Below are 27,576 nucleotides of genomic sequence, written 5' to 3' on the forward strand. Positions count from 1 at the left end.
TCTGATTGGTTGCTTCGTCCATGCGCCGGTAACCTGCGCAGCGCCGCCTAGAGGGGTCATTAGTCTATCACATCCGACCGATATTTACCATGGAACTAACTATATGACCGAGCTAGCTACACCACCTCGGTCGATTTACAACACAACATCTTAGATATAAAGTAAAGTACGGTGGATTTAACCCGGGTTCCTGCACGTTGTTGCGGTGCTTCTTGTTCTGGGGACGTGACCCCGGCGAATGGTTCACATATTTTTGCTTAAAAAGGAGACGCTGCCAGATCTAACGTCACTGCAAGCAGAGGGATATTTTTAAGGTCACAAGAAAGTGTTTACATCTCCGTTCAATTCCTCATATTTCGGACCTTCTGAGTGTTTGAGTTGGGCAGTGTTGGGGGAACCTGCGCTTCGCTAACGTGAGGCGTGTGGACCTGGACAAGGGCACTGAAGAGGGGAATGACATCTGTCAACTTAATGTGGGTATACACAGACATACATGCAGTCTTAGCCATGCCTTCCTGTCATTATTGCCATGATTGTAGCATCGTTGTCTTGCAAAACATTTCTGAAGGGGACATGACATTGTGTGCTAGCTTTCATAGGGAACTTGTGCTAGCTTAGCCTGTGTGACTGGTCTGCTAACAACATGTTAGACATTTAGCTTGTGTCCCTTGTCTGCTAACAACATGTCAGACCTTTTGCCTGTGTTACTGGTCTGCTAACAACATGTGAGACCTTTAGCCTGTGTTACTGGTCTGCTAACAACATGTCAGACCTTTTGCCTGTGTTACTGGTCTGCTAACAACATGTGAGACCTTTAGCCTGTGTTACTGGTCTGCTAACAACATGTCAGACCTTTTGCCTGTGTTACTGGTCTGCTAACAACATGTGAGACCTGTCATCTTACAGTCAGCTATTTGTGGAGGTCCCCTCTGTTACTGGTCTGCTAACAACATACGAGACCTTAAGCTAGTGTCACTGGTCTGCTAACAACATGTAAGACCTGTCATCTTACAGTCAGCTGTTTCTGGAGATCCCCTGTCACTCCCACTGCACTGGGGGAACATCCACAACTATCGCAGTGCACAGATATCTCCTCCTTTGGTGATCAATCAAGTGGATGAGGTTCAATTCCTTTTTTGTAGGAGTTGCACTATTTTTAATCCTTGATTTGTCATTTCATTTCAATAATTACTAACGTAAAAATATCCTGCCTGAGGAGCATCTCAAAACCGCAGCCCGCCGTGTCATCATGTGTCAAACCTTGTAGTATAGGGCTGTGTGGTTCACTGTGGGTTTGGCCCATTAATTATGAGCTTGTGGTCCTGCGTTGCCATTCACGTTCTGCTTGTCATGTGCTACTGGCATAATTGGTGGCGGTTTGAAGCCTCCACTCAAATGCAATAACGTTAGTTCGGTCTTTAATTAAGCAGAACACTCTGGACAACTGAATTTGCAATTCAGTCTTTCCGTAAATACCTATACCAGATTTTCTATGCAACAATAATATAATGCATATATTCCAGGTGAACAAAAAGGAGTAGTTTAAAAAAAGATGCATTCATGCAGCAGGAATTAGCTGATTACATCTTACAGGAGAAACAAAACCGACAAAGTATGACAGAGAAAGGGGTAGTAAATAATCTGCGGTTGCACAGAGTAGGATAAGTAAGTAAGTAAGGTTATCTTTGACCACAATAGGGATGTGCTATCTATTTAGTGTTTTCTATTTTTTCAATTTCTGACCTCTCTGAGTCTCGCTTTCTTATTTGTGTCTTCCCAGGTCTCCAAGTCCAGTCCGATTGATGCGTTGCCAGTAGTAGTATCCAACAAGAACCACACACTCCTCTCCTAGGTGGTCTGGCTGCTTTGTGTGGCGGTGATGTTCCATTGCTAATTGAGGTAGCCTCTGCCCCTGTCCTGAATGGCTGTGTGCAGAGGGGGTACGGCCTTCTGGGTGGGTTGTGTCAGGAGCAATGGCCCCCGACAGCCCATCACGAGTCGGCAGTGCAGCCTTCCACAGGTAGGTATATGCCTGTTCATAGAACTGAACTTTTTTTTTTTCATTATAGTGCTTGGTTTTACAGAATATATGCTAGGTGTTGCACTATTTTACAGAATATATGATAAGAAATGCTGATACTTTTAACAGTTCTACACGTATGACAATATCAGTTTAGAAATAAAAAATGCACGTTTTTGAAGTATACCTTATAGCCCCCATGTTTGGATTGTCCCTAGGCGGTGGTGTGGCAGTGGGCTGGACAGACCCGACCCCTGAACAGTGCATCGCGGGCCCTCTCTCCCCCACACGCTCTGAGGTACCAGGCCGTGAAGCAGCCCGTCCTTCCCAACCCACTCCTTCCCAACCCACTCCTTCCCAACCCACTCCTCCCGGCCAGCCACCTCCACAAGACGGGCTGCCTGGTGGAGGAGTGGGAGCACTCGCTCAGCGTGTGTGTCCTGGTGCGAGCGCCGGAGCCCGGCGGCCAGCCCGCCCTGGTGGAGATCCCCCTGTTCGGACAGGCAAGGCTGGGGGAGCTGCTCACGGCGGGGGCCCCCAGGCCCAAGGAGCCCCCCTTCACGCTGACCACGGTGGACGGCCGCCGTGAGGATGACATTAGCCTGGTGATGAGGGCGGGGGGCGCGGCCAGAGACAAGGACGCGGCCAGCACCCTCGAGCGGGAGCACAGCACCTTCCGTAACCTCTTCCGGGTGGAGAAGTGTCCGGCGCCCTTTGTGCACGGGTCTGTGTTCTACTGCTTCCACTGCCCGGGGACGGACCCGGCGGCGGTGGCCGGCTCAGCCGCGGCCGCCGCCGGGTTGAGACGCAGGCAGGCGGTCGGACTGGAGGGGCGGCCCCTGGAGGGGCGGCCCCTGGAGGGGCGGCCCCTGGAGCACCCTCTGTCGCTGTCCAGCTTCCTGGGGGACCAGATGGAGAGAGCCCAGGGAGAGGCGGCTGGGGACGGGGGCGGCGAGGAGGAGGAGAAGATGGCTTTGATGTATGAAAGACTTAGAATAGAGGTAAGAGTGCCATGGACGCTTTTGCATGGACGCATTTGTTGCTGTCGCTATAATACATTTTTTTTTTATCATAAAATCATAGAATAAAAACTTTCTTATGGATTATACTGGACGCTTTGTTGAGTCGGGTTGTTGAGCAGGTATTATTAGAGTGAGTATGGATAGTGTTGGAGGTTCTGGCCACTATTCGTTGAAATGTAATATTGAGATGATTTGTGTTTCAGCTTCCAAGCTTCTTCCGGAAGAGCCATGACTACACCATGTATTCCAGCGACCTAGAGTTTATTAACGGACTTACCAACACCCACACCAGGTACACTTACCAACCTTCTATTATATTCTCATAATTCAGTTTAAATTTCTGATTAACCCTTCCAAAAAATCCCTGATAGTCTGTGAATCAAATACCAGGCTATAGGTCGATATTCGATTTAATTTAGGGAATCATAAACCAATCACAGCCTTGTGTTTTGCGCTAGGGAGTGATCATTGATGTAGTGTACGAAAAACACCATCATTTTAACCCATAATGCCCACATGTAATCCATTCCTACTAATATCTGATCCCCATGGCGACGCCCCCGCCCCCCCTAGTGGTGTGAGTAAGAACAGCATCTGTGTTTGTGGCTGCAGAGGGCGCCTGCTGTACCAGCTGGTCCTCTCCCTGTGGCGGGTGCTCTGCCTGTTTTACTACGCAGAGGCCCGGCTGGAGGTGCTGAAGCTGACCAAACACATGGAGGACGGCACCATCAAGGCTCGGTGGAGGGTCCACGGACTGCCCTTCCACAGCGTGTGCCTCCGCTTCTACCGGAAGGACATGTCCCAGCTATACAGGTGAGGATTAAGAACCACAGACCCCATTCCCAGTGGTAGATCCGCCACAGGCCTGTGTGTCATCATATGACCTTCATCAATGCAGGGCAACCTTTTAGGCAATGCAGTGCAAGGCAACTTCATTTATATAGCACTTTTCATCAACGAGGCAGACTCGAAGTGCTTGACATACAATAAAATGAAATAACCAAAGAAAATAGATAAGTAATCGAAAACAATGGCAAAGTAAAAAAGGAGCAGACCCTTAATTATTGAAGAGTGAGCAACACCTGTGTCTGTCTATTAAGTCTATTATTAAGAAGAAAGACAATAAATCAATGGTCACAGTGAAACTAGATGCATTACTTTACAGCCTTACGATGGCTGGAGCAACATTTGACTATGGTTGACTTATCCTGATGCCATCCTCTTGCCTATTGGCTTTACGTACACACTAGTATTGGGTACACTGTTTTACAATTGTTCCTATTATGTAAACGCAGGTCATATGATGCATTCTCCACTTTCTACATTGGGCACGACGGACTCATCCGCTGTCACAAGGTTGAAAAGGTATGTTGACATCATTTAGCCGTCGGTGGGATTGTCTCAATAAGATTATACACTAAAGTGAGTTCCTGCGTGTTAACGGGAGTACTCGCCTGGAGGGATTGACTCTTGGATGGGCTCCTTTTTTACTTTTGAGACATTCTAGTCCTTTATTCAGTATTTGATTTAGTCGCAGTCGTATTACTTTAGCAGGTGTCCGCCAAGTGGGCCTTAACACAAGGTACACTATCAATGTTGGAGTAACCGTCGCTGCTCGGCCCAGTTGTAAAACGTTACGAGTGCAGATAACAGAGATGGGCGTTGTTTTAAACCTCATCCAACTTTACCATATTTGGGACAAGCTTCCTAAAAATGACTGTTCCCTCATTCGGTCATTCATAGTGGATAAATGTTCCACCACCAGGTGATGGAGGCGCGGCCCCCGCTGCTGCCCAAGCTTGGCACTCTGCTCGCGGGGGCCCTGGTGGCCCTTGGGGTGCAGGAGCACCGGCCCGCCCTCAACCTACTGCCCCTCTTCTTCCTGTCCCGACGGCAGGGGCGGAACTGACCCCCGGAGGAGAGGAGGAGCGGGCGGCCATGGTGAGACTGCTGTAGGGTCAGGGGTCGTTAAGAGGCCATGGTGAGACTGCTGTAGGGTCAGGGGTCGTTAAGAGGCCAAGGTGAGACTGCTGTAGGGTCAGGGGTCGTTAAGAGGCCATGGTGAGACTGCTGTAGGGTCAGGGGTCGTTAAGAGGCCATGGTGAGACTGCTGTAGGGTCAGGGGTCGTTAAGAGGCCATGGTGAGACTGCTGTAGGGTCAGGGGTCGTTAAGAGGCCATGGTGAGACTGAGGTCTGAGGCTGGAGTTAAGGGAGAATTAAACCAATATCACCTGCATCTCTGCTCCACAATCGGGAAGTGTTGCATTCAGCCTCCTGTTTGATTGACGGGTAATCTGTATTCCCCCAACCAATCAGGGAAGATACGCCCCTTTAGGTCAGTAATGAGCTCGGAGTGGTTAAAAAATGTGAAACTGGAAACTGATATTCTCACAGAAGAATTTAACCCACCATTACTTGAGAGACTGCATGGGTGTCACCAACATTTTACTCTTAAATCTTTCCTACAGCACTATTTTGCGGCGGGTTGGGGGGTTAAATTTGGTTCTTTGGTAAGTACCATTTTTCTGTATGCAATAGTCGTGTATAGGCTGGTGAGTCTTCAACATAATCCAATAGATAAACCCATTACAACTACAACCTCAAGACCAGTTTGACTCGAATATCCACATCTATTTAGAAGCAAATACAAGACAAAATAACCAAAAATGATGTCCCTCATGCCAGCACAGTTAGCATCAGGTCCATTATTAGCTAGTTTGTGTGTTTGTGTCTGTGCGTACGTCTGTGTGTGGTACGTTAGACCACAAACTGACAAATATCTATACCAAGAAATACAATCCACTGGTGTGTGTGTGTGTCTGTGTGGGCTGCAACCACAGCAAGCAGTCTCTGTCGTAACTGTAATAGTTTGATAAGACAACTGAAACCCAACTGCTCATGGCTCACAATGCATCTGCCAGGTGTTAACGGATAATAATATAATACTTTAAAAAATGTACTTGCACGTTAGACATACATTTCAGAAGTGATCATTACGTTTATTTTTTGTGTTGTCAGTGACAATGCAACGCAACATATTGTAAACACAACTCTGCAAAACAAAAAAGGGATTTCCACGTCTAGTTCTAATTTCACTTGGCATTGTGCAAGTATGTGTCACAATGGCATAGCATGTTCATACAAATATTTGATTTTGTACCCAATATCATATATATATGTGTGTGTGTGTGTGTGTGTGTGTGTGTGTGTGTGTGTGTGTGTGTGTGTGTGTGTGTGTGTGTGTGTGTGTTACATATTACAGTGGATCCTTTATGACAATGAGTTGAGGACAGAGACACAGCGGCCTCGTGTCCAGCTCCAGTCGGACAATAGGAAGATTCTCCATTGGATTATCTGTATGCAGACAATGAACAAATGGCCCCAGCTACACCTTTCACTGTAATACACACACATTTAGTGCTGGGTTTAAACTTTGGCGCGTACTTTTGGCATTCTTTCAGTTGTATTTCGGACTGACCCCGTCGCTGTGCTGTATCAAGCCTCTGGTTTTAAAAGCACACCGTTACAAATTGCGTCAAATACACACAAAGTAAAAGCAAATGAACAAATATACGCTGTTAAATAAAAACGCAGGACAATGAGAGACAGAAGAAACAGCAAACACCAGAAGACGGGAAGAAGGAATGGAGATCTACAAAGAGGCTGGTCAACAAAGATGACTGTATGATAGTCGCTTAAAATACAGGAGGATTGTTCCAGAGGGTCGGGACTACAACAGGGCAGGGGGGACAAATCCCTCTTGGGTTAGTGGGGGGAGCAAGGATGGGAGGTTGAGGGGGGAGGCTGAGATGTGAGGTGGAGATGTGAGGATGTGAGTGGTTCAGAAGTGGACTGAGTAACGAGCAGACCAGAGTTAACTGGAGGGGCGAGGTCATGCGTGCTTTTGTGTAATAAACAGGATCTAGTAGTGTGTTCTGATTGGACAGGAAGCCCATGGAGGAATGAAGGAACAGGGTAATGAGGGACCAGTTGTTCGCATTAGGAGCCTGGCAGCGAGGCACGAGAAGAGGGAATACAATGACACAGACAGGAGAACATGTGTGAATTAATGGTTCAAGATCCGTAGGAGACAGGATACATCAGGATACTTAGCTGAATAGAATTTGACTGGACCAGCTCAGTAACATGACAGTCAAAGGCGAGACCTTTATTCTGAGCAGTAAAATGGATTTGTGACTGAAATGGACTAATAAATGGACTAACTACAGTGGTAAAGTTATCTTGTCCAATTCAATTCTTTCAGTTAAGGTGGAGGAAATTCAAAGACAAGCGTTCCTTGGTGTTGGTTGAGCGTTCAGGGAGGGACTGGTTCAAGTTATGGGGTTTGGCAGAGAGAGAGAGGTCTGTGTATCATCATGTGAGCCATGGTGGAAGGGGATGGACCCATGACGTTGAGGCAGCATGTGCAAAGAGAAGAGGATTGGTTCAGGAAGAGGACTCGTGATTAGTTATGCAAGACTCAAACCAGTGCAACGCTGTAGCAGAGAGGCATCAAGTAAAGTCATACGAACGATGGAATCCAACCCAAATTAAGCAAAATACTAACATAATATTCTTTGTTAGCATGCATAAGAATGTAATTGGTCGCTCTTAGTAAGGCGAAGTTGGTCCGTAACCATTCTTTAAAGGATGTTTGGTCAAAAGGGCAGCTTGAAGATTTATCTGTAATCTAACTGGGCTGGTTTGAGAGAAGGTTATTTTGAGGAGTGGCTTTACATTGGCAACTTTGAAAGTCAGATACTGCGGAAGTGAGAGAGTTGTAGATACTGGGGCGCAGACATGAACCTCAGACAGGAAGGAAATTGTGTGAGAACAGATTCACATCGACTGGAGGAGTGCCTCATATAGGCTCTAGTGTTTAGGACCTGCAGGGAGACCGGAGCAGAACCAACCCTGTTAATCATACTGAACAGGAACCGTGGGTTGTGTTTACTATTAATCAGGCCAGAAAAGTCTGCAGCTCACTCATGCTTGATAATAAGGTTGAGTATGAGCAAAAGCTCCATCACAGGGAGGGGGTGCACTTCAAGTTAGGAGGTTTTCAATCCATGTTAGGCCCTCAATTGTTGTCTGATGTTTTCAGTCAAGACTTCTGAAACTTTGATTTTCACCTCTGCCTTCTCCTCTACCTTGTGTTTCAAGGTGGAGGGCCAGGTCCCTGATGTAGACCCCGTGGGGAAGAGGACTTCCTCCAGGACCCTCACTCAGCAGCATGGACGTGGTACTACGTGATTCCAGAGATTACCCTTTTATTTGCTGCATACTGAATGAGGTTTTTGGTGAAACATGCTTGATAGTAATGGAGAAATTACCATTATTTCACTGTATTTAAACTTTCATACAAACCAGTTCTCCTGGTAGTTAGTGCTTCAAAGCATGCCATATTTCCATAGCAATACGTGGGTAAATATGCTGTTTGTCAGGTCTGTAGCAAGTCCATCCATGTTCTCAGAGTAATGTTAGCCAAGGCATTGACCTATGCTAATCCTGGTTGTGTGAATAAAATAAGTGTTTAACTATGATCAGTCTATGATGTGTCACAATTGTTTCTAATGTAATAAGTAGCAATTAATTATGCATTTCAGTCATCACCAGATAGACTGCAGTCATTGTCTTCAGAAGGCATGGGTCTAAAACATGAAACAATGATTTGGAACTTTATTTTAAGAGCACTATTCACAAGTGCAGACTATGCATTCATGGTTGATAAAAAATGAAATCATACGTGAAAGATTCTGCTGTGCTTGTTGAAAATAAAAGGAGCATTAGCATTAAAGACGGGTGCGTCCAGGGGCACCGTTACATCATGCTAGAATAGTTCTGACCCTCCAAAGATTCATGGATCTACTCAATTAAAAATGGACACCAACATGAGGGTCATCTTTTAGCTTACTAAAAAATACAAAGAGCATATTGTGGTGATGCTGTGCATCGCCATGATACAGTAAAGAGCGATAAAGCAATATAAATGTTACATGGCGAGCAACACAGATTGCTTGACATGGACACTAACAGAACTATGGCAATCATGTCACAGTTACCATATACAATTTGTGCTAATTTACAATTAAATCTTACACGTATATTATACAATGAACATTTGCCACGTAGGATGGAATGATACGTTTTTCAAAAACACTGGTTTAAAGAATCAACCCACTGCTAACATTAAGCTAAACAAATAGCGTCTGATACACTGTCCCGCACTGTTCACTGCTTCTCTTTGGCGAGATCTCTGTACTGAGTCTTCGTGTGTGGTGGGTTAAGACGCCATGGAGGATCCACAGCGTCAATCCTCCAATGAGAACGCCTGGTTGGTGTTGGGGAACCGCTGTGAGCTGTAGTCGGGGTCCTCCCTCACTCGCTCCTTCAGGTCACATTTCACCTGGTGGGGAGGAAAGGAAACACGAAGGTCACGTTGGCTGGCTGTCGCTTCAATTCTAACAGGTCTCAACATTTCATGTGTGTAGGACTGCACCTTTAAACCCTCCTCCCTTCCCAGCTACAGGCCACCGCCGTGCCAGTAGGGACTTCCAAAATCGTTGTCTACAGCAGCATCGGCCAAGTGATGGATAGATGTGTAACTTGTATTTAGTTATTTAGTCATAGCTTACAAGCAAAATGGCGAATATGACTGTTCAAAATGAAAACCTATCCTCTCTGGAGCCGCTGTTCCGTACCTGCTGAAACATGGCTTTAGGTCAGAGATTCAGCGAACCTCATAGATCGGGATCCCTCATAGAAGAGGGATCCAGAGGGTGGGTGCTAAAGCAGGGCAGGAGGGACAAACCCCTTTAGGGTAGAGGGCGAGGGATGGATGGGAGGTTGAGATGTGAGCAGGGGAGGACAAGGTGCGAGTGGTCCGTTAGTGGACTGAGGGACGAGGAGATCCGAGTTAACTGTGGGCGAGGGTCATGCATGCTGGTGTGTAGTCAACAGGTGGCGGTACCTGTTCTGTGTAAGCCTCCTGTAGCTCCGGCGTCTCCAGCTCCCCCTGCAGGCTGTTGGCCGCGGTGACGGGCCGGACCCCTGCGGAGCGGGCCGCTCGGCTCACGGCGTCGGACAGGGACAGGTGGGGCCCCTCCCCCTGGGAGGTCTAACCGGGGCAGAGCACAGCACACCCTTACTGTGGGGGCACGCTGCAGGGCGTTCCCCGTCATGGGGGGGGGTGGGCGTGTGGATGCACAGTTGCTCTCTTATGTTTTTTTTGTGTTGCCTGAAGACTGAATATCAATACCTTACATTTCTTGTAATTGTAAATAGTCTTGATACAAACACAAATGAATTGGGACTAATAACTCGATAGCGTGTTAAGTATGAGACTTAAGACCGGGATGAGTATGAGTCAAGATTGACACACACATGCACGCACAATCGTATACCAGCAACGGTCATCTCTGAGGAACACGGATCTAAAGACAGATCGGGGAGACCTCTTCGTAGTTCTACCGGAAAGACAATATTTCTTCCATTGACGGTTGGACAATCGGGTTCAACCCACGACATCACGATTGTTGAAAGACGAGCCTTCTTCAGATCTGATATCAGTTTGAAGAGGGAGGGTTGAGCGATGTGGCCACGCCCTAGCCTCAGTCCTTGTCCTCGCAGTGACGGACGTTGGATTTCAGCGTGTTTCTATGCAGTTGGTATAGACTCTGCGTTGTAGTGGTGGCGTCCTCTGTTTGGGGAGCTCCATGGTACTGCACTGGTTCTCTCTCTGAGACGGGCGTCAGTGTCGCCCCGGCGTGCGGCGGGCTGGGGCACTCACCTTCCTCCTCTTGGCGGGCATTCCGTGGAGGTAGGCGTCGGACAGCGGCGGCTGCGCTTTGATCTTCCTCTGAGATAGCATGTCGTGCCTGATGATGGGCACCCACTCCTGAAACAGACCCCCATGGCTCAGTTACAGACCCCCCCCCACCGGGACAAGGGGCTGACCGCGGTCAGAGAGAAGCAGACGGCTCGGCGTGGACGTAAGGTCTAGTCCCTTTCGATAATGTCATGCACCCCTGTTCTATTTATAGGGATCTGTTTGAACAAACCTTTGAGGACCGCCTGGTTTGTAGTTTGTAGTCTATGTTAGTACGATCAAATAGCAATTCGTTTTCCACGTCTCCTGCTAGTCTTGACTATGCAGTGTTCACAAATGTTTAAGGCAGTAACGCTAGAAATATACCATCAACTCACTAAAGATGATCCAAAATACACCATCAACTCTCTATAGATGATCAAAATACACCATCAACTCTCTATAGATGATCAAAATACACCATTAACTCACTAAAGATGATCAAAAATACACCATCAACTCTCTATAGATGATCCAAAATACACCATCAACTCTATAGATGATCCAAAATACACCATCAACTCTATAGATGATCCAAAATACACCATCAACTCTCTAGATGACCAAAACACACCATCACCTCTCTGTAGATTAGAAACACACCATCACCTCTCTGTAGATTAGAAACACACCCTCAACCCATTGTGGATGATTCCAACCCCCCCTACCAGATCCCCCCCTGACTCTGTAGATCCTGGGGGCCGTCCTTACCGGGGGGACGCCAGCGGCCCAGGGCTCCACGTCCGGTCCCGGCCGGTCCCGTCCTGCCAGGACCGGCACCGGGATGTCCCCGCCCATCACCAGCACCCTGCGGGACGCCGCCCGCTCCCCGGGGGGCGGCGTCGGGGCGTCCCGGCTGCCCTCCGCCACCACGCCCATGGCCTCCTCCCCCAGGGTGGAGGGGGGCGGAGAGAGGCCCTCCTCCATCTGCTGAGGGACGGGGGGGGGACCAGGGACGGGTCAGAGAGACGGGGGAGCCGAGGGACGGGTTAGAGAGACGGGGGGAGACCCGGGACGGGTTAGAGAGACGGGGGACAGGTCAGAGAGACAGGGGGGAGACACAGGACAGGTTAGAGAGACAGGGGAGAGACACGGGATGGGTTAGAGAGACAGGGGACAGGTCAGAGAGACGGGGGGAGACACAGGACAGGTCAGAGAGACAGGGGAGAGACGCGGGACGGGTTAGAGAGACGGGGGGAGACACGGGACGGGTTAGAGAGACACGGGACAGGGGGGAGCCTCGGGACGGGTCAGAGAGACAGGGGACGGGTCAGAGAGACAGGGGGGAGACGCGGGACGGGTCAGAGAGACGGGGGAGACACGGGACGGGTCAGAGAGACGCGGGACGGGTCGGAGAGACAGGGGACGGGTCAGAGAGACAGGGGGGAGACGCGGGACGGGTCAGAGAGACAGGGGATGGGTCAGAGAGACAGGGGGGAGACGCGGGACGGGTCAGAGAGACAGGGGACGGGTCAGAGAGACAGGGGGGAGACACGGGACGGGTCAGAGAGACAGGGGACGGGTCAGAGAGACAGGGGGGAGACACGGGACGGGTCAGAGAGACGCGGGACGGGTCAGAGACACGGGACAGGTCAGAGAGACAGGAGAGAGACACGCGACAGGTCAGAGAGACACGGGACAGGGCAGAGGGACAGGTCAGAGAGACAGGGGGGAGACACGGGACGGGTCAGAGTACGGCAATCAACGCATCTCACCGTGTCTGAGGTTCCACTGAATCATTTGGAAAGCCATTACATTTGTATCTTAATGTTATTCTGATGCCCTGTCCCTCCCCAAACCCTTAGCCCTACACCTCCGTGTTCATCGGGAGAGATCCACCCAGAGAGCCCTACCTCCACACCGCTGAGGTTCTGCGGGGGGGCGGCGGCTGCCTCACACATCGGGGCGGAGCTGGCCGAGTCATTCTGACGACAGAGAGGAAAGACAAGAAAATGGACGATGGAAACGATGGTTTGTTGAGAAAGAATACCACACACACACACACACACACACGGCATCTCTGAGGAACACGGATCTAAAGACAGATCAGGGAGACCTCTTCGTAGTTCTACCGGAAAGATTTCTTCCATTGACGGTTGGACAATCGGGCTCAACCCACGACATCACGATTGTTGAAAGACGAGCCTTCTTCAGATCTGATATCAGTTTGAACAGGGCGGGTTGAGCGATGTGACCACGATCTCACACACGCTATACGGCCCCTGTACCAGTGGCCATTGGCCCGCGTGGGGCCACTGTTCCGGTAGCCGGTGCAGCTGTCCCTGGGTCCTACCTGCCGGGGGTGGATGACGTAGTGCAGGATGTGCTGCTCCGTCACAGGGTTGTGCTCCAGGATGACCTGCAGCCTCATGGACATCATGCTGGTCAGCCAGTTGACCAGGCTGGGGTTGACCTCGGCCGACATGGTTCTCTGTACCCACATGGACGGGGGGGGGGGGGGGGGGGGGACTTTAAACAACCACGGAGCAGACCCTTCCACCAAACAGAGGCATCACTGCACTGCATCTAAATCCTCATTGCTTCTCACAGAACGCAGAGAAACACACACGGGGCGACGTGGTGGTGGCGCCTTGTTCGGCTTTCTTAACGACATTTCAAAATAAAAGCGTCTGAATCTCTACTCTTTGGGAGGCTTTGTGGACGCGTGTTGGGGGGCTGGGGGAGCACTCACAATGCGGTGGTTGATGACGGCGGTCAGCGCTCTCTGCTCCCCGTTCAGGCAGTACAGGTTGAGGGCCAGGCACTCAAACAGGCCCTGGGTGCACAGCAGCAGCAGGCGGGGCCCGAAGGTTTGGTCTGAGGACACACACACACACACACACACACACACACACACACACACACACACACACACACACACACTATCAGAATACCAACCTCAGTCTATTCTGGATACCACTGCTGTATTCACTATTAAACAGTGGAAAAAACCTGTTGCCCCATTGCTAAACAAAATCAGCAATTCCATTCAGCGTTAGTTGAAAGGGTTGGATTACGTTACTCAACACAGGTTTTTCTCTTTACCAAAACCACTGGATATCGCATGTGTTGATGGTAGCTAAGCGCTTATTAGTGGATCTATCTGAAATGGGTCACCAATGTCAAAGTTCATTACGGGATTAAACTGTAGCATTCTTCCTGCAAACGCTTTAGACATCAACGGGTACAGGGAGCTGATTCATGTTTTTAAATGTGCTATCATTGGTGTCAAACGGTGGCTGTTTGTCTAAGGCGGTCCAGTAGGGGAGTGCAGTCAACCTTTAAGAAGCGTTCATTAACATAACCTCGTACACCTACAGGTGTAGGTATCACAAATAGATTGCAAAACATCTTGTGCTCCGCCAATGGGGGAGAACCGGGCACACCAGAATGTTCTTACTTTCTGCCAGCGTGACTATTTATATATATATAGGGCGGACCAACAACCAACACTTGGCTCATTGTCGTCTGGGGAAACATCGCCCCATTTTGAACTGAATGAATGCATTAATTCACTACCTCACAATAATGGCCGGCTTGCTCACAACGACAGTGGCCCGCCTGCTAAATGCTGCCGCTACCAGTCGAATCAAAGGAGAGCTCTCCGCCAGCCATCAGGCGGCCGGCTCCTTACCGTTGCAGCGCAGGATGTGCATGGCCATGCGCGTGAACTGCTGTCTGAGGAAGGACATGTTGGTCTGGATGATGTCCACTCCGTCGCGCACCGCCACGGTAGCCTGACGCACAACAACAACAACGACACCAGTGACACAGGGTTTTAATTGTTGATTGTTGATTGAATTGTTCGGGCGACACGCCCTTTTGTGGTGACTTGAGAGATCGTCACAATCACAACCTGCGTGTGCGTGCAGTTTGTGATTTTGATGATCCCTCAAGTCAACACAAAATGGGGTTTCGCCAACAAAAGCTCCCATGATGCATTCTGATGTACAATGTCTTAAGTGCGTGATTATTCAGAGAGTCGATATTGGCAAGTGAACTAGTAGGACTTAAGGGACTTAAAAGCCTGATGGTAAGAGAGTGCACACTAAGCATCCGTGACTCAACACCAGTACAGACCAGTCTACGGTTGGTTCATAGTGGCGACGAGTACACTGGTGTATGAGTGTGAAGGGTCAGCCTTACGAAGCTCTCCACGATGTATTCCTCCAGGCCGTTGATCAGCTCCTCCGCTGCCGTCTGCAACAGAAGACCACACCACATCGTGTTAAGACTCCTCCCGTGCTGTGGACATGTCCGTCACTCATCCACAGCCCCCCTCCCCGGTCCCTCACGGTGATGTTGGCGTCGGTGGGCGGGCGGCCCTGGAGGTAGTGCTGGGTGAAGAAGGCGGTGAGCTGTGGCTGGATGCGGCTCAGCGGCTGGGCGTTGCCGTGCAGCAGCAGCACCATGTCCACCATGGAGAAGCTCTGGCACACCAGGGACAGCAGGTCCCCGAAGAAGCCTGAGGACCAGGGGCCGGCAGAGGGGGGTTAGAGGGGGGGGGGGGGGGGCCAGAGAGCGGCTGACGCAATCCCACTACACTACATGGACATGTAGACTGCTATGGGCAGATTAGAGCATAGGTTGAGGAAGAGAAGTCTTCCCTACGTGGAGGTACGGTGAGCTTGATAATATATAATAAATGAACACTGGTTTACCGGAAGTTAACATATCAGAACAACCACCAACCAAGTTTCTAAAGCATTCGGTGTCAAAGCCCATTGTCAAAACTGACGTTTGCGAAACGACGTGTGTACCGCTCTAAGGCCCAGCCTGCGTTGTAGAGAGTCCGCGGTTCAGAAAGGCAACTTGAAAATAATGCATCCAAATTGTAATTTCAGATATATACTTGAAATTTGGCATGGGTATACTACGGAATCTACTCTTTGTAGCCATATATTATAGCCGAGCCAACGTGCTCTAACAAAATGTTAGAGCGGTTTAAACATCGGAGAAATGCATATATTTCACTTTAAAATGTATATCTCTGTCGTCTTTAGCCTTATTGTTATGAATGCATCACCATATAGTCCCACAGTCACCTGGTACATGTGTGCCGAGTTGGCAGCTTTTATCTGCTCCGGCACCAGATCTGTTTGGAGTGTGGGTGATTTGTCAAGTTGTAGCCATTGTATTAAGTCTTAATGATCTGACCATATGGGTTGCACACTGAGAGTTGTTCATCATGACGAATGGGGCAAGTATAACAAGCTTCATGCATATTGCACTTTCCTAGTGGAAATGGCAGCCGGTTGAGTATTTTTCACTTAAAGTGCTTGTTATAGCGCCACCTAGAGTTAATTCTGGCCCATCCTTGTCAAACCAAACTCATTTTACGAGTTTAACGAGTCGGCGAATTCATTTATACAACTTATATACTTTTGACCAAGTTGTTTTTGAGATATGGCTGAATTTGTGTGTAAAAGTATAATACTACTAACAAGGACAATAGGGTTCATACTTATTTTCGTAGGACCCCTAATAAAATAACAAAAATAACATTACACACCCAAAAACGATTCATCAGTGCCATATGCCACCTGTGCCGCGGCCCCACTCACCGACGGCGTCCCCGGAGCCGGGCGTGAACAGGTTGCTGGTCTGGGACAGCCTCTGGATGAAGTGAGCGATGCTCTCGCCCGTGCCCTGCTGGGCCCCCAGGGAGCCCATCATGGTGGACAGCACGCCCTGGACGATCCCGGTGAACAGCTCGGGGCTCAGGGTGTCCCCCACGCCGCTGGGGGCCGGGGGACCGCCCTGGGCCGCGCCCGGGGGACCGGCGGACGCGGAGGAGGGCTGGGGAAAGGGCCCGAAACACAGAGCAGACTTTAGCTTGGGCAGGGACTTTGGTTCTTTTCAGAAATAGAAAATCGTGGTAGATAACTGGCTGGAAATTATTCAGGACTTATTCAATTATTCAAGAGATTCAGGACATGGAAAGGTTAACTTTTCTGCTCAGATTGACACATGGTTTATTATATTGCAAGATGGACTAAATGTAATATGTATTTGCTAAAGTAGGGGTGTGGTTTGTGAAGTGTGTCAAAGTCCTGGCATCTTATAATCCTGTTGGCTTTACGGTAGCTATAAATTATGTCATATAGATACACTGGTTGTGATCGACCTCTGTGACCCATGTTACATTTGTGAGGACAAAAGAATGCTGCTGCGCCGACAGTTGCGTCTGTGTTGTTCTTCTGTATCATTGTTTTGTTGCAAAAAATGCTTCATAAAAACTAAGTAAAAAAAAAAAAAAAGGGGTAGCCATGATTTGATGGTATGACATCATAACCAAATGTAACGCCTTACATACAATGTTGAGTTGACCATCCCTCCAGGAGAGGACTGATCTACAGTACTTTATCAGTTATACTGGAAGCGGTTCCAGTATAACTGATAAAGTAATGGTTATAAACTAGATGATGACCTTGCTACAGATTGGGGTGAAATGAGGTCACTCCTGCTGCCTGGTGAAGCAGCCGGAGGGGGGGTTGGCAACCAGCTCACCTGCATGAAGTCCGACATGCCCTGGAAGAAGCTGCCGGGCATGCCGGGCAGGGTGACGGTGATGGCCGGGGCCCCGCCAGCACCCCCCGCCGGGCCCCCCAGCAGGGAGCCCAGCAGCTGGGCCAGATGGCCCTCAGGGAGCCCTTCAGCTGGGGGCCGGGTGGAGGAGGAGGAGGAGGAGGAGGAGCTGCTGCTGCTGCTGCTGCTGCTGCTGGAGGTGCTGGAGGTGCTGGTGGAGGAGGTGTGCCCCGACAGGTTGGCAGAGGGAGGCGGAGGAGGAGGAGCCGGGGTGGAGGCAAAGGAGGGATCTGATGAAGAGGTGGAGAAGGAGTAGGAGTGGGAGTGGGAAGAGGAGAAGGGGGACGCTGGATCGCCTATCGGGCGGTCAGGAGAAGACGTGAACAGCGGTTATTCCACGGTGAGGCGCTCTGTCGGGGAGAGCCATGCTGGGAGAAGCCCTCTGCTAGAGGCCGTTAAAGCACGAGGACGCGGTGCTGCTGATGGACTCACTTGTCTGCCCCGGGAGCAGGAACTGTCCGACCAGGCCGCTGATCATCTGGCTGAGAGGGGAGGGTCCCAGGGTCTGCTGTGGGGGGCGGGGGAGGGAAACCACAACTACGTTAAGACGGCAGCACAGGAGACGCTCTGGACCCCGCGGCCCCGGCCCCCCGGTGCTCTCTCTGACCGTACCTGCCCTGGCTGAGGCCCTGCCGCCCCGGGGGCCGCTGGCCTCAGGTTGATGGTGGCCCCGCGGGTCCCCATGGGCTGGGGCCCCTGCGGGGAGAAGGCGGGCCGGGTGATCACCACCCGGGCTTGTGTGGGCAGCGGGGGCTGCTGGGGCGGGCCGGTCCCCTCGGGGCCGGGCGCGGCGGTGGCGGGGGCCGGCGGGGCCCCGGGCGTGGCCCCCGGGTGCATGTGAGCGGGGTGGCCCGCCGCCGCCGCCGCCGCCATGGCGGCCGCCTGGTGGGAGATCTGCTGCACAATGGCCTGCATGAACTCTGGGGGCAGCCCCGGGATGTGGATGGGTGTGGCCCCTGAACACACACACACACACACACACACACACACACACACACACAGTACGCATTTCAGGATCACTTCGGTTTACTTTCAATCGCATTAATAGTGCTGCGTTGGATCCCCAACATCCTGTGCTTGGTGGGAAACGGAACATAAAGGGGTGCATCTCCGTTGGAGGGAGCTTACCGGGCTGACCAGCGGCCCCGGCGGCCTGTCCAGCCCCGCCGGCAGAGTCCCCTGAAGAACACAAGAGTGAGCGGTGAGCAGAGAGCTCTGCAGAACACCCCAGGGAACAGAGAGCTCTGCAGAACACCCCAGGGAACAGAGAGCTCTGCAGAACACCCCAGTGAGCGGGGAACAGAGAGCGGGGAACAGAGGGCCGTGCCCCGGCCGGGGGGGGACATACCATCGATGTTCATCTGCATCATGACCACGGGCTCCATGGTCTGGTGGGTGATTCGGATCATCCGGGGGCCCCCTTGCCCCGGGCCCCCGGGCATCTGGTTGGTGGTGGCGTTTGGCTGGGGGGGCGGGGCCTGGCCGGGGCCCTGCTGCTCTGATTGGCCGGCGGTGTGCGGGGGCTGTGCTTGCCCTTCTGCTGCGGGGCGTCCGTTAGACGTCATGGTCACGGTGGTCCCCAGGTTGATCTAGGAGAGAGCACGAGTGTCACGCTGGCTTGAAGAGGGTCCCTTGGGGCTCAGCGGGGAGAGCGATAAGGCCTAGTCCTGATCGCAGCGACCCGGGTTCGATCCCTGCCCGTGGTCCTTTGCTGTATGTCCTCTCTCTCTCCCATACCTTCCTGTCTACCTCACTCTACAGTAAAACATAAAAATCCTAAAATCGTACAATCGAATCTCGATTGAAAGTGGAGGGACCCTCTCAAATGGTCTCTGGTTCCTCCTCCTCCCTCCCCCTCAAAACGCTCTTACCCTACCCCCCTGAATACAGATCGAACCCTGCGGTTTACAGGGAATCGTTGATAAAGCCTTTACTTTCTTCCTCTTTTTTACCCTTTAACGAGTAAGTGGCTCTTAGTAGCCATGGTTAATCGTCTATGGCAGTGGTTTTCAAACGGTGAGGCACGCCTCCCCTGGGGTGCGCCAGAGTTCTTCAGGGGGGACGCGACGTGAGAAAAAAATACACCAGAAAAAGAAAAACGCAAAGACGAAGACGCGCTGTGTTCGAAATCGTTCCCTATTCACTCACTCACTATACCCTATATAGTGTTTATGATATAGTGCACTATATAGGGAACAAACAAACGAGAATTCGGACACTACGCTGAACATTTCTAAACGTCATTTGCGACAATAAATGCGCCGGGTATTTGTGTAACGCAGACAGCTGCGCCCACATCATGTAAACAAACCGGGCACCCACGAGGAAAACTGGAGGTTGTATTGATGTTGAATGTTACATTTCCTTGATCAAGGTTTTTTTTTATTAATTTTGAATGTAACATTTTCTATGTTAAATCCCAAATAAATTGTTGACATTTCTATCCGTTTTCACGGTTATTCAGCTTCTTCATCCCCTCTGGAAAACACGACCGCATTGCATTGTGGTATACGGGAGTAACATGTACGGAACATCGTATGTTCACTCAAATTTTGGGTATTTTAATTCTACTTTATAGTAAGTGAAATTTACCACTGAGCCACCACTAAAAAATGGCGAGCACCCTATATAGTGCACTATATCTGTGATAGGGAACGATTTCGAACACAGCTACGCAAACTCATTGCTCCCACTAAAGTTGAGGTGAGCTAAAAAGGAGGCTAAACTGGCAGTTTACAGATTAAGATGTTCAAATGTATTTTAAAAACGTTAAGCAAAAACATGCTTGGATAAAGATGTTAAAACGTGTTAAGAAATGTGTTTAAAAACGAACAAAGATGTTTAGAATGTTTCAAAAAAATGTTTCAAATGTTTCAAAAAAATATGATCAGAGATGTTTAAAATGTGTAAAATATGATCAGAGATGTTTAAGATGTGATCAGAGATGTTTAAAATGTGTAAAATAATTAAAAGATCTTTCAAAACACAGGGATTTAGAAAAAAAATTTGGGGGGGGGGGGCTCAGCTGAAATTTGTTCTCTGAGGGGGGGTTGACTCTCTCATACTTTGAAAACGCCTGGTCTATGGAATTCTAAGGCAAGGGATGATAATAATCGAATTGGTATGGTTTTACAGGTAACTAACTCGCAAACAACAGAATCGCGAAAAGCTGATGGATCATGATCCTTCCTGGGAGAAATTGTGATATTATATTTTTGCTATAGCCCCCCCCCGCAATACAATCACACACGTGAACCTACTGGGATGGGCATGTGAGGCAGGCCAGCCTGCAGGAGCACAGGAGAGGCGTAATGGGCCATGGGTCGAACCACATAGAGATGCCGGGGGGGGTTGGTGGTCAGGTTGCAGCGCAGATCGCCGAGGGCAATCAAGCTGTTGCCAAGGAGACGCAGGGTGTCTCCGACCCCGTTGAGTGTCCGCTGGTCCTCCTCCCTCTCGCGCATCTGGAAGAAAAGTCTGGATTTAATTAGCTAATTAAATCTAATTTAACTTTAGTTGTTAACCAGCAGATGATTCCCCCATCTCCCAGAGCCGGCCTCCTCTGTGCACCCCCCACTCTCCACCGGGGGCAGTGTGGTTCAATTGGAATATTTGTATGGGCGGTCCTGAGACAGACAGGGGGCGGTCCTGAGACAGGGGGCGGCCCTGAGACAGACAGGGGGCGGTCCTGAGACAGGGGGCGGTCCTGAGACAGACAGGGGGTGGTCCTGAGACAGACAGGGGGCGGTCTTGAGACAGACAGGGGGTGGTCCTGAGACAGGGGGCGGTCCTGAGACAGACAGGGGGCGGTCCTGAGACAGGGGGCGGCCCTGAGACAGACAGGGGGCGGTCCTGAGACAGGGGGCGGTCCTGAGACAGACAGGGGGCGGTCTTGAGACAGACAGGGGGTGGTCCTGAGACAGACAGGGGGCAGTCCTGAGACAGGGGGCGGCCCTGAGACAGACAGGGGGCGGTCTTGAGACAGACAGGGGGTGGTCCTGAGACAGACAGGGGGTGGTCCTGAGACAGACAGGGGGCGGTCCTGAGACAGACAGGGGGCGGTCCTGAGACAGGGGGCGGTCCTGAGATCGGGGGCGGTCCTGAGACAGACAGGGGGCGGTCCTAAGACAGGGGGCGGTCCTGAGACAGACAGGGGGCGGTCCTGAGACAGGGGGCGGTCCTGAGACAGACAGGGGGCGGTCCTGAGACAGGGGGCGGTCCTGAGATCGGGGGCGGTCCTGAGACAGACAGGGGGCGGTCCTAAGACAGGGGGCGGTCCTGAGACAGACAGGGGGCGGTCCTGAGACAGACAGGGGGCGGTCCTGAGACAGACAGGGGGCGGTCCTGAGACGGGGGGAGGCCCTGAGGCCGACAGGCTGAAAACACAAAGGCGTCCTCACGTTGTTGTTGTAGTCGGCCAGCGTGGCCGTCCCCAGGATGGAGTGGGTCCTCTCGATGAACGGCCGCAGCCGCTCCTCCACCCGCCTCACCTCCGACAGCACCTCCACAAACTCTGCTGGGCTCGGGTGGCTGGAGGCACGGGGAGAGAAGACATCCCGTTTGAGGTCTGCTCTCCCACTTCCCTCCCAGATACTCAGCACGCCCCCTAGGACACACACTGAGAAGGACTACTGGGTTTTCTGTTCTAACAGAACGCCATCTGATTGGTCCTCATGATGCCTAAAAGTGGAAGGAGACTGTGTTCTCACTCGGTCTTCCTTGCTCATGTCAGCATGTACATTAATTACAAGAAAGGAAAAAGGGGGAACACAAACCAAAGGCCATGTATGACTAGTACTAAAAATACCCAAAGTGCAGCAGATTTGATCATTTACATGGTCGTGGCCTGTGGACCTTCTGTAACGAGGCTTAAACTGAGGGGGGGGTTATATCTGGCTTACTTGGAGCCCGGCGGGGGTGGAGCCTCTGTTTGGGTGGAGGAGGTGGAGGAGGATGAGGGTGGAGCCGGGGCAGGCAGAGTGGTGGTGTCCATGGGATGGGACGGGGTCGCCCCGGCCCCGGGGGAGGGCTGGGATGGATCTGTCTCGGGTGCAGGGGCCGGGTCACTGGGCTGACCCTAAACAAACATGTGGAAGGATGAAGGGACTCACAGAACCAACACACAACAGTCTCAAACCTAGCTGAGCCAAACGTCATGCGGCACTTACCATTGGCTGTACACAAGGAAAATAACCAAGGTGGAAATCATATCCGATGTATAATGTTACAAATGTTGCTGAAACCACCATCGAGAAGAGCAAGCAAAGGTCGAACGAGAAAGTCACAACTCCTCTCTGTTTTGGCAGCGCAGTGGTGGAACGAGCTCCCTGCCGATGTCAGGGACGCAGAATCCCTCAACAGCCTCCGCAAGAGACTCAAGACTCGTTCGGAGATCACCTGGGGCCTCATTTATAAAGGTCTCTCCGCACGAAATTGTTGCGGAAACAACGTTATGATTTATAGAAAAAAATCCAACTGTATCACTTAAGTTTCATTAATTAGCCTGATACATATATATATATATATGTAGGCCTACCTTCAATTAGCCTACAGGCTATAGTAATGAACTATCCTTATGGCAAAAGGCCTATAAATAATGCTCCTTCTGTTCTCTTCTTCGGTAAGAACCACTTCTATCTCACAATTTGCAAATCTATCTCTATTTTCCCGTGTCATGATAGGTCACTAAAGGCTCTTATATATTAGGGAGGGCTTTTACGCAAGTGTTATAAATGAGACCCCTGGACTCTACATAGCCTCACTCCTACCCCCCCTTCTCCTCCCTTACTCTCATAAATAACCCACCAATAACGCACTTATTGTATGTTTGTACGTCCTGGCACTTAATGTTCCCACTTCCTGTATGTTGAACATCCTGGCTCTTTAAAATAGCACTTAGCATTGTGTAGCAACTTATCCAAGCTATTTTTGTGGCATACAGGGAATGGGATTACCTAGACATTCTAAGTGCTTGGCACTTGTTCATATGAACATCCTTACTGTACCAAAGGTTGTATAGTTGTTTCTCTTTCTTCTTACAAATATACTTATTGTGGTTCGCCTTGGATAAAAGCGTCTGCTAAATGCCCTAAATGTAAATCTAAATGATTTGTGTCCAAATGGTGTTTTAATCAGCTCAATTGTTATGATGAATAGTGAGTCATAGAATAATTTAAGACATTTTTTATATTGCAAAGTGGGCTCACAAATTATCCCATAGGTCTGGAATGTGGTCAGGAATGCGTAAGTTTTCACACTTTACTTGCAATGTGGCCAAATGCATTCCTCACCGTGACTCAGTCATTGTGTCAACAGATTTCGCTATTGAAGGTGCCTTGAAACACGGTAATCTCTATATTTATTCTTATTATGGTGTACATGCCTCATACCCCTTTCAAAGCATGTATTCCTCTCGACGCCTCTTCATTTATAGCTCTTATTAATATAGTGTTTAAATATTGTTCATATATTGCTAATACTTTGTTAATATTACGCTTCTATCGTGCTGCTTTAAGTCTTTTATGCACCAAGCAATCTTCCTTGTATGTACAAATCTTTGAGCCAGAAGACAATGGTTGTGTGAGGGCTTGGTGCGGCGCTGCAGTCCTACCTCCAGCCTGCCGATCAGAGCCTGGGCGTCTCTCAGCATGTTCTCCGCCAGCTGGAGCCGCATCCTGGGCTCGCTCTGGACCGACTGGTCCATGTTGATGTGGACGTCTACCGACCCGTTGCTCTGCAGGGAAACAGTTTGTTCAAGGGTTTGATCCAATGTGGACCGAGAAGAACAAACACTGCAGGCAGTGATCCGATAATCACTGAGGGCCTGATGTTTAGGAAGTCGTCAGTCACCCCGGTGTTGGTGCTGACCCGGGACGCCCTCCCGGCCTCGCCGACGCCAGCCATCATCTGCTGGACGGACATCTGGGCGGCAACAAATCCTCCATTAAACAATATTCTTAAACAGAAAATATGCTGCTCCAAAAGGAGATTCCCATTTTACATTGTTGGGATCACGTTGTCGAATATGATGTTTGACTTTAAGTTTACATTTACATGTAGGGCATTCAGCAGACGCATTTGTCCAAAGTGACTTACAACGGTTCATACCCACATTCACACACTGACAGCGGAGTCAACCACGCATGTAGACAGCCAGCTCGTCGGGAGCAGTAAGGGTTAGATGTCTCGCTCAGGGAGACCTCGACGACCAAACTAGGAGGGTTCAGGGATCGAACCAGCAACCTTCCAGTTACAATTCAACCCGGTCTACCTCCTGAGCTAAGCCAACAAGGTTGCATAGCATTCCGCAAGAGCCAGTGAACCGAACACAGTTTTTATTTGTTTTTAACGTTGCCATTTGTCTTATTGATTGCCATCATAGAATATATGCCACTTTATCACTCTTACTAAAATAAGTCCCCAATTTAGAGAAAAAAAATGATATAGTCCTTTGTTTTTGCCATTATTCCCACAACACTTTGTAATCGCTCCACTCTGCTGAACGCGGGTGATGTTCTTTTCATGACGTCTGAGGGCCTTTTCCGAGGAACTCAAAGGCCCGGACCAAGGTGTTGTGGATGTGTGGACTCTGTCTGGGAGCAGTTGACTGAGGAGTCAGAGAGAAAGCGGAGCCTCTCTGACACTTATACACCTCTCCGGTGAGTGGGGATGGTGAAGGGTTGAGACTGAGGGTTAGAATTCCTGGAAACCTATATTATACCGCTGCGGTGAGTGACGCATTTCATATACAACTTTGCTCATTATAACGCTCATACACCACGACGTCACTAAAAAAGTATCATAAATATACCTTGGGCTGTAGCCATGGGGATAACGTTCCCCGGCCACATTTTGTTTTTTCTCATTGTTTAGTGAATTCAAGCTGATACATTGGGTTCACTGGCTCTTTAATGATCTAATAAACAATCAGAGTTTCCATGATAATGTAAGCATGGGGAGATCATTCCAATCCACGCTGGTACTTTCCAGGTGGGCAGGCTGGAATAGAAAGGCAGCTTTCATCCTCACCTGTATCTGCTGGGGATCCATGATGTTGACGGGGAGGTTGAAGGTCCCCAGCATTACGTAGCTGTTCCCGTTGCGGTCATGAGGTATGCCCTGCGTTGTGGTGGAGGAGTGGCTGGTGCTGGGCCCTGTATCACCCCCTGTAGACGACCCCGCACCCCCGGAGCCGGAGGGGCCCGGCTGGGGTGGCGCCCGCTCCACCAGGTGAATCACTTTCCCATCCACGTCTGAGGGGCAATTTGAGATGGGTCGGAAAAACAGCCACTAGCCGTTGTCCTTTAACTCTGTAATTTTTCTCTTAAAAGCCACTATGGTATGTGTCAGATATTTGTTCAAGAACGACCAAACACAAAAACCATTACTCAGCCCATCAGAAAACAAGAGACTGCCCTTGCTCTAGGATTATATTACTCTTTAATACTTAGTATTCAAAGTAGCACTAAGATAAGCAGGTATATAATTAGCGTGTAAATCTTACTTACTGTAATCAATCAAGGTTCTCTCATCTTGCAACACCCTTCCTTGGTAGATCAGCCTCTGTTTATCGACCGGGATCTCGACAGATGTGGCAATGTGTTCCTTAAACTCTCTCACTGTCAACTGATGGCACAGACGGGTGGGGGTCATTAAATACACACAACACCCCCAAACACAACGACGCGGACCTCAGTACACAGTTGCAACTCTACTTCCGAAACACAAGTGCCACAATGTAAAATTGTATTACCTCGCCCTTGACTTTGTAGCTCCTGCTCTGAGAGTCCAGCGTCTTGACCGTGACCTCGATGGAGGCGCTAGGCTCCGCCATAGTCCCTGATCGATGATCACAGGTCCGAGGGACGTGGTACGGTGGTAAAGAATGGCTTCACCGATCAAGCTCCTGACCCACTCGTTAAAGCTCCGTAGCGGATCTATCCGTGCTAAACACAGTCCCGCTTTAGCAGAGTCCGTATGTCCGTTAGTCCTGAATCCGAAGCGTGTGGTGGTGATGCCTTATTATTGCTGTTAGCCTGCCGGTGGAGGTTGTTATTATTGTTGTTAGCTTGGTGGCTAGCTAGCTAGCTATCGTTAGCTAATCCCAATTAGTGGGAGGCAAACAAAGCTAACTAGCTACGGCTTATCTCCACTGGAAAATGTTTTAGTCTTAAAGACGTGAAAATGAGTTCGTTTTATAAGTTGTCACAAAGCGTCTCGCCTGAAAAGCATTGATTCCATATGCTAACGAGAGGAAATGAAACAGTCTATCCCTGGCAGGCTCCCCTGTGCGCCTCCACTAAGCAGTGTGAGGACCCAGAGTACATTGTTACGTCCAGTTCAAATGCCTGAGCGCTTTTTGTGCTGTAAGAAAAACAAGTTTCTACCACTCAACACAAATTCCATTACGCTTATGGGAATTAGAATATATACTTTAATTTATGGATTTTAATTTAATGATGAATGGTGAATCATTTAGGTTAGGATGATTGTTGTTTGACTATCATTAGGTAGACCTAATGATAAAAAATAAAATATATAATTGTATTGTTATGGATGTAAATTTAAGGTTAGGGTGATTGTTGTTTGACTATAAGAAGAGGAGAAGGGATCAATGCTCTTGCTGTTCATCCATAATAACCAAAATAACTCTCGACAAAGTGTGTCAAGGGGATGGGCCTGCATCTCATGTTCTCCCGGAACAACTTATAATGTAAGAACCAACCCAATATTTTAAGTTGACTGCTTTTAAGTTCAAGTTCACATTCTTTATTTTGACAAATGCACAAGAAACTTGCAGCAGCAGTCCTTGCTGGCAGTGAGAGCCCAGTGTTCTCAGCTCTCCTCGAAAGTGCAGGTACTAAGCAGAGAGTATAACATCGATAGAGGTGTCTGAGTATCCTGGAGTCCATGCCAAAACTCCTCAGCCTTCAGAGGAAGAAGAGTCGTTGTCGCGCTGCCTTGACGATGATGCCAGTGTGACGGGACCAGGACAGGTCCTCCTGACGCTGCTGACTAGAGACGGGACCGGGACAGGTCCTCCTGACGCTGCTGACTAGAGACGGGACCGGGACAGGTC

General features: G+C 49.8%; 2 protein-coding genes across 7 annotated transcripts; one reads left to right on the forward strand and one right to left on the reverse strand.

Moving 5' to 3' along the window:
• The first annotated feature begins 85 nt into the window (after positions 1–85).
• Positions 86–8,545, forward strand: cUnh6orf136 (chromosome Un C6orf136 homolog). Its single transcript, XM_079749710.1, has 8 exons — positions 86–473; positions 1,781–2,020; positions 2,239–3,021; positions 3,246–3,334; positions 3,655–3,855; positions 4,338–4,407; positions 4,808–4,983; positions 8,207–8,545. The coding sequence occupies exons 2-7, from the start codon at positions 1,922–1,924 to the stop codon at positions 4,949–4,951; spliced, it is 1,386 nt and encodes a 461-aa protein (XP_079605836.1). The 5' UTR covers positions 86–473; positions 1,781–1,921; the 3' UTR covers positions 4,952–4,983; positions 8,207–8,545.
• A 148-nt stretch (positions 8,546–8,693) lies between these two features.
• Positions 8,694–26,784, reverse strand: bag6l (BCL2 associated athanogene 6, like). Of its 6 annotated transcripts, none has more exons than XM_079748979.1 (24): positions 26,251–26,784; positions 26,006–26,123; positions 25,527–25,750; positions 24,348–24,419; positions 24,109–24,231; positions 22,400–22,575; positions 21,899–22,028; positions 20,759–20,962; positions 18,847–19,087; positions 18,627–18,677; positions 18,111–18,454; positions 17,931–18,003; positions 17,421–17,728; positions 16,475–16,709; positions 15,206–15,375; positions 15,057–15,110; positions 14,545–14,647; positions 13,603–13,727; positions 13,204–13,341; positions 12,764–12,835; positions 11,622–11,840; positions 10,833–10,940; positions 10,014–10,160; positions 8,694–9,449 (listed from the first exon to the last, which is right to left on the reverse strand). In XM_079748979.1, the coding sequence occupies exons 1-24, from the start codon at positions 26,329–26,331 to the stop codon at positions 9,354–9,356; spliced, it is 3,612 nt and encodes a 1,203-aa protein (XP_079605105.1). In that variant the 5' UTR covers positions 26,332–26,784; the 3' UTR covers positions 8,694–9,353. The 6 variants fall into 6 exon arrangements, with proteins under 6 accessions (XP_079605105.1, XP_079605102.1, XP_079605104.1 ...); XM_079748976.1 differs by having other exon boundaries at positions 17,421–17,794; XM_079748978.1 differs by having other exon boundaries at positions 17,931–18,006.
• Between the last annotated feature and the right edge of the window lie 792 nt (positions 26,785–27,576).

Source organism: Pollachius pollachius (assembly GCF_949987615.1).
Source record: "Pollachius pollachius genome assembly, chromosome: 13".
Lineage (NCBI taxonomy): Eukaryota > Metazoa > Chordata > Actinopteri > Gadiformes > Gadidae > Pollachius > Pollachius pollachius.

Excerpts from the sequence above, each read along its gene's own strand:
- cUnh6orf136 (XM_079749710.1), top strand. The coding sequence starts at position 1,922 with ATGGCTGTGTGCAGAGGGGGTACGGCCTTCTGGGTGGGTTGTGTCAGG. Across the intron at positions 3,856-4,337 it reads GACATGTCCCAGCTATACAG|GTCATATGATGCATTCTCCA; the intron begins GTGAGGATTAAG and ends ATGTAAACGCAG. Across the intron at positions 4,408-4,807 it reads GCTGTCACAAGGTTGAAAAG|GTGATGGAGGCGCGGCCCCC; the intron begins GTATGTTGACAT and ends TTCCACCACCAG.
- bag6l (XM_079748975.1), bottom strand. The coding sequence starts at position 26,331 with ATGGCGGAGCCTAGCGCCTCCATCGAGGTCACGGTCAAGACGCTGGAC. Across the intron at positions 13,342-13,602 it reads CCGTCATCAACCACCGCATT|AGAACCATGTCGGCCGAGGT; the intron begins GTGAGTGCTCCC and ends ATGTGGGTACAG. Across the intron at positions 12,836-13,203 it reads ACGTCATCCACCCCCGGCAG|AATGACTCGGCCAGCTCCGC; the intron begins GTAGGACCCAGG and ends CTCTGTCGTCAG.